The 6091-nt window shown below is 37.3% G+C and overlaps 2 protein-coding genes across 2 annotated transcripts; one reads left to right on the plus strand and one right to left on the minus strand.

Moving 5' to 3' along the window:
• Nucleotides 1-629: 629 nt before the first annotated feature.
• B0272.3 (putative 3-hydroxyacyl-CoA dehydrogenase B0272.3) lies at nucleotides 630-1943 on the plus strand. Its single transcript, NM_077183.8, has 4 exons — nucleotides 630-876; nucleotides 930-1087; nucleotides 1231-1447; nucleotides 1514-1943. Exons 1-4 carry the CDS (start codon nucleotides 631-633, stop codon nucleotides 1820-1822), a joined length of 930 nt encoding a protein of 309 aa, NP_509584.1. The 5' UTR covers nucleotide 630; the 3' UTR covers nucleotides 1823-1943.
• A 1706-nt stretch (nucleotides 1944-3649) lies between these two features.
• Nucleotides 3650-6091, minus strand: tbb-4 (Tubulin beta-4 chain). The gene is made up of 7 exons (NM_077184.8): nucleotides 6033-6091; nucleotides 5878-5986; nucleotides 5476-5702; nucleotides 4651-4992; nucleotides 4494-4603; nucleotides 4130-4443; nucleotides 3650-4052 (listed from the first exon to the last, which is right to left on the minus strand). Exons 1-7 carry the CDS (start codon nucleotides 6087-6089, stop codon nucleotides 3877-3879), a joined length of 1335 nt encoding a protein of 444 aa, NP_509585.1. The 5' UTR covers nucleotides 6090-6091; the 3' UTR covers nucleotides 3650-3876.

Consider the following 6091-nt stretch of genomic DNA (forward strand, 5'->3'; position numbering starts at 1 on the left):
GCCGTTGACGAAAAGCAAACAGAAATCCAGTTGATTTGTATTGTTAACAACAGTTTAGCACTTGGATAACACATATTCTAACAGCGTTTAACAACAAAAAAAAACAAATTATGCTGGTATCGACCTTGAAATTAGAATTTGGAGTTATCGGATTGTAGAAAAATAACCGAACAAAAAAATATAATTTTTGAATGAGTGTTTATTGGCACTGTTTTTAATACAATACTTGCAGTTTTCCTTTTTCAAACTTTGGCTTCGTCTTATTTTTCCCTACTGTTATCAAACCCAAACATTCAATCGAATCCCAAATGATAATAAACTCTTTTATTTTCCACTCTTTGTCTTTTTCTCCTATTATTTCCCAATTCCTTCGTTCTTTCCTCCTCTCTCTGGGATAGAATGTAGCGAGCAAAGTCCAATGAGACACGGTGCGAGAGAGTGTGCAGATCAGCAATGCGCAGATGGTCGGCGCGTAGTTTTGGTGTGTCCGAGTGTACACGCGGCCGACGGACGATTCCACAACAATATCTATCGGTTTTTTCTACTACTCTTTCTTGAGTTGTTTTCTTTCTTAATTGTTGAAATTTTAAATTAGCAACGTAAAACATCTTAACTTACTTTTTTTGCAGAATGCTCAGTTCAACTTGCACCGCTGCCGTTCGTGGACTCTCCACCACCGCCCAACTTTCAAAAATTAATAATGTGACCATTATTGGTGCCGGACTCATGGGATCAGGAATTGCTCAAGTGTCTGCTAACGCCAAGCTTAACGTGACAGTTGTGGATAGCAATCAATCTGCTCTCGAAAAGGCTCAGCAAGGAATTGCCAACAGTTTGAAGAGAGTTGCCAAGAAGAAGCACGCCGACGACGCAGCGGTAAGGTTTCTTCATTTTTTCAAATAAATTAATGAGCTGAGATAATTTTACAGGCTCAAACAGCTCTTGTCAGCTCAGTTTTGGACCGTATCAAGATGTCTACCAACGTCTCCGATTCTGTCAAGGACGCTGATTTGGTCATTGAAGCCATCGTGGAAAACATTGATATCAAGAGAAAACTTTTTGCAGAGGTGGAGGTTGCTGCCAAACCGTAAGTACTCCACTAAATAAAAATGTATTGCCAAAGTTTTCAAAACCATGTATGCTAGAAAAACAATGTTGTATCTAGAAATTCTAAATTAGAACGTACACAAATAAATCCAGTCCCAATTAATGTCTCAATTGAAATTTTAGAACTACTCTCATTACCACAAATACTTCTTCACTTCGCCTCGCCGACATTGGGCTCAACTTGAAGGACAAGTCCCGTTTTGGAGGACTTCACTTCTTCAACCCTGTCCCAATGATGAAGCTTTTGGAAGTTGTTCGACACACTGAGACCTCCGATGCAACCTTCAACCAACTCGTTGACTACGGAAAGACTGTCGGAAAGACCACTGTTGCTTGCAAGGTAAGCTGTTGCTCCGGGAATCGTATTTAAATTCAATGCAAGCAGTTTCTAAAACCGATTTTTCAGGACACGCCCGGATTCATTGTCAACCGTCTCTTGGTGCCTTACATGTTTGAGGCTCTTCGACTTTACGAACGCGGCGATGCTTCCATGGAAGATATTGATGTTGCCATGAAACTCGGTGCTGGATACCCAATGGGACCATTTGAGCTCAGTGACTACGTTGGACTTGACACTTGCAAGTTCATCATGGATGGCTGGCACGCACAGTATCCGGAAGAAGTCGCCTTCACTCCAAGCCCGCTTCTCAACTCGCTCGTTGACTCTGGAAAGAATGGACGCAAGTCTGGAGAAGGATTCTACAAGTACAAGTAGAATGATGATTGCTAGCCGAAGATACTCTTTTTGTAAAAAAAAAGTTTAAACTATTCATGTTTAGTGCTATTTTTGATTTTCTATGGGTTTTTGAGTAACCACGAAATAAACGTGTGACATGAAACAGCATTTTTAACATTCGAAACGTGCAAAAATGTTCCGTGTAATCAGGAGGACATGTTAACTTGTTATAATTGACAGTTCATAACACGTTTTTCATAAAAATGAAACATGGAAAAAACCATCAACAAATTGGCAAAATTATCCCACAACATTTTTGAGTTAATTTTTTTAAACTAACCAAATTGAGATGACGATAAACGTGTTTGGATAAAGAAAATAATTTCAGTGCATTGGCCACCTCAATTTTAAACTTGAACGCGTTTAGATTGATTAAAAATTTTTATTCTCTCAGAAGTAAGTATTACTCAAAAACTAAAACTAGAGACATGATCTCAACTGACAAAATGTTGTCAATTACTTGCTCTACATCTGTAATTATGGCGAAATTTTACCAATATATTCTAAAAAAAATTCAACTTGTACTATCTGTAAGTGCGCCAACCATTATTAATTTCCGGACCTTCCGCTACTGCAGTGCTACTGGAAACTTAACTACCAATTTTTACAAGTACCTTTTTGAATAATGAACATTACTGAAGTGTATTAATATTCTTTGGGATCCTGTATTGAACTTGCGATTAACTTCTCTGAATGTATTTTTTTACCTGTTGAGCCATACCGCGTACGATTCAAAAAATGTTGGATGTTTCTCGAAGTCACCTTTCTATTGTATACTGCAACAAATTTACCTTGGTTTTTTGTCTACATCTTCTATTGCTTTTACAGAGTAAAAATTTATTCTTTAATTTTTGGAAAATTTCATAAGTAAGTTTATTTTTTAAATGGACTTTATTTAAATGAAGTGTAATTTTGAAATTGTGATGCATAGCAGGAGAGTACAACTAAACAAGAACCTGTCATTTTTCAGAAATAAAATACCTTTACTGAAGTTCTCAGTGGTGGTTCAGAAGCAGATTTACAAGTCAATGAATGTATCAGACCTTTTAGTTTTATCTTTCTGCTCAAAAAATGTGCGCAAATGGTTAAGCACAGTAAATCAACTGCGCCAAAAACAAAACGTGGATGTGCACATTACATGATATGTCATTCTTATGATACATGCGTAGAAGTATTGACAAATGTTTATTTTTATGTTATCATTGATCACTATTGGTATTTGCTATACTGGGCCTGTGATTTACTACACTTCAATGAATATATTGTTTCGTCAAATGTTAAATTCAGGTATGGTATAAATTTTGCATTTTGAAAAGTAAAATATTATGTACACTTGGCATATTATTCGATATAAAATACTAATAGTTACGATATTAAAATAAGAAAACTCGGTACATCAATGAATTAATTGGGGCTTATGCAGAAGGCCGGATAACGTAAAAGGAAGATTAACTAAAATTCCAAGTTTCAGATTGTGTAGATTCCATAGAAGGGAAGTAAACATATTCATTGAAGGGCACCCAGAAAAAGTCAACATTACAGTCAACAATCGTTTAAAGTCTTTGTTTATAGGATCATCAGAAATTGAAGAGATATTGGATCCCACAGATTGTAATGCAGTTCTTTGACATAATTCAATTGGAGCATCTAACTGATTTCTTGCATAATACATTATGCGGCCAGTATGAAAGAGAATACTATCAGCCATGTAATATAATCTTACATATGTAATTGCATCACTGTTTCTTTCTTCTTTATAAGTAGTTTTGATTGGATATTTAGATGCTTGTAATAAAAGATATACGATAAAATTTAAATCTTTTTTTAAGGACAAGAAGAAAGCAGCAGAACTTGACAGTTATAAAAAAAAGTTTCAGAAGAAGAGAAATAAATTTTTGAATAGACTATGCATTTGTAGTAATGTATTACTGTTTTGAAAAAAAAGAAGATAGAGAGAAATAGAGAAACACAATTATGTAAAATAATATGACAACTTTGGAAATTAGAAAAAAAACGTAGAAAATGAATTAAGCTTATTCCACATCTTGATCGTGCTCATCAAACTCGCCTTCGTCGTCGGCGGTTGCTTCTTGATACTGTTGATACTCTGAGACCAAGTCATTCATGTTACTCTCAGCTTCAGTAAACTCCATTTCGTCCATACCTTCTCCAGTGTACCAATGAAGGAAAGCTTTTCTACGGAACATAGCTGGAAAATTATATTTTCAGTTTCACTTAGTCTTTTTAAAACTTCAATTTCAAGCTGAAAACGTTATCAGTTCTTACCTGTGAATTGCTCACTGATTCTCTTGAAAAGCTCTTGAATTGCAGTGGAATTTCCGACGAATGTTGCCGCCATCTTTACTCCTCTTGGCGGAATATCACAAACAGCAGTTTTGACGTTGTTTGGAATCCATTCAACAAAGTACGAGGAGTTTTTATTTTGCACATTGAGCATTTGCTCGTCGACTTCTTTCATGCTCATTCTTCCGCGGAACATTGCAGCAACTGTCAGGTAGCGACCGTGTCTTGGATCGCAGGCTGCCATCATATTCTTGGCGTCGAACATTTGTTGTGTGAGCTCTGGAACGGTGAGCGATCTGAAATTGTTTTGTTTAATTTTCGAAGCCTTTTTCCTTAAGTCCTGCACCTGTATTGCTGGCTTCCTCTGGATGTGAGCGGAGCAAATCCGGGCATGAAGAAATGAAGACGTGGGAACGGAACCATGTTAACAGCTAATTTGCGCAAATCTGCATTCAGCTAAAAGAAAGTTACATCATAATAATTAAAGGTCTTGCTCTCTTTACCTGTCCCGGGAAACGAAGACAGGTGGTGACACCACTCATCGTCATCGAAACGAGATGATTCAAATCTCCGTAGGTCGGTGTGGTGAGCTTGAGCGTGCGGAAACAGATGTCATACAAGGCTTCGTTGTCAATACAGAATGTTTCGTCGGTGTTTTCAACAAGTTGATGAACAGAAAGAGTTGCGTTGTACGGCTCGACGACCGTGTCGGACACTTTTGGACTTGGCACTACGGAGAAAGTCATCATGATACGATCTGGATATTCTTCACGAATTTTGGAAATCAAAAGAGTTCCCATTCCAGAACCAGTTCCTCCTCCCAAAGAGTGAGTCATTTGGAATCCCTGGAAAAGTAGCAGAATAAAGAATGACACTTTAACTTTATCTTTTAAAAAGTTTACCTAGTAAACTAGTAAACTAAAGTTTTTCTAGTAGGAGATGTCGCTCAATTTCCGTAATTTTTCTACGTAGAAACAACTTTTTTCTGGTGGATTTTGAAATTTATATTTCTTAAATGTTCAACGGAAACTAGACCGTAATTTTAAAAATTGCCGTTGTTTGTTACGGTAGAGTATTCTAAAAGAAAACACCGACATTCCCATTATCTTTAATTTTTTCCAATTATGAAATACCAACATATGCTCAGCATGTTATTGTGCAACACCGCACTCGCCCTCAGACAATTTCTTTGCATCCGGCAAAAACCCAAGAAACAGGTGCTCAATTCTAAACAGGAAGCAACAAATTAGGCACGCGTAAGGCGTTGAACCATAACCTCCCCCGTAACCGCTACCTTCAAAAATTGTATTGAAACATGTTTAGTGTACCTGAAGACAATCACAGCTTTCAGCTTCTTTACGGACAACGTCGAGAACATTGTCTACAAGTTCGGCGCCCTCGGTGTAGTGACCTTTGGCCCAGTTGTTTCCGGCACCGCTTTGACCAAAAACAAAGTTGTCTGGTCGAAAGAGCTGTCCAAAGGGACCTGCCCTAACGGAGTCCATGGTTCCTGGCTCCAAATCAACAAGACAAGCACGTGGGACATACTTTCCTCCTGAAAAAGTTCGGTTAGAAAAAAAAATAACATTAAAAAGAACATTGGTAAAAAAAGGCCACACAGTTAAATAATCTTTTCGGATTTTGAAAATGAGTAGTATTTTTGAAGAGTCAATAGTGAAATTCAACTATTATCTGTAGATTATCTTTTTCCGAAACAAAAAAAAACTAACCGCTAGCTTCGTTGTAGTAGACATTGATTCTCTCCAACTGCAAATCGGAGTCTCCATTGTATGCTCCGGTGGGATCGATCCCGTGCTCGTCGGAAATAACTTCCCAGAACTGAAAACTTTAAACTTTGTTTATTCTTGTTGAAAGTAGAACTTACCTTTGCCCCAATTTGGTTACCACACTGACCTGCCTGGATATGAACAATTTCACGCATTT

This window comes from Caenorhabditis elegans, chromosome X (genome assembly GCF_000002985.6).
Source record: "Caenorhabditis elegans chromosome X".
Lineage (NCBI taxonomy): Eukaryota > Metazoa > Nematoda > Chromadorea > Rhabditida > Rhabditidae > Caenorhabditis > Caenorhabditis elegans.

What these genes read in the sequence shown, in the direction of transcription:
- B0272.3 (NM_077183.8), top strand. Translation starts at nt 631, where the DNA reads ATGCTCAGTTCAACTTGCACCGCTGCCGTTCGTGGACTCTCCACCACC. An exon ending in AGCACGCCGACGACGCAGCG is followed by an intron (nt 877 to 929) that starts GTAAGGTTTCTT and finishes ATAATTTTACAG; the next exon opens with GCTCAAACAGCTCTTGTCAG. An exon ending in GTGGAGGTTGCTGCCAAACC is followed by an intron (nt 1,088 to 1,230) that starts GTAAGTACTCCA and finishes TTGAAATTTTAG; the next exon opens with AACTACTCTCATTACCACAA.
- tbb-4 (NM_077184.8), bottom strand. Translation starts at nt 6,089, where the DNA reads ATGCGTGAAATTGTTCATATCCAGGCAGGTCAGTGTGGTAACCAAATT. An exon ending in AGAGGAAGCCAGCAATACAG is followed by an intron (nt 4,444 to 4,493) that starts GTGCAGGACTTA and finishes AAACAATTTCAG; the next exon opens with ATCGCTCACCGTTCCAGAGC. An exon ending in AATCAGTGAGCAATTCACAG is followed by an intron (nt 4,053 to 4,129) that starts GTAAGAACTGAT and finishes ATAATTTTCCAG; the next exon opens with CTATGTTCCGTAGAAAAGCT.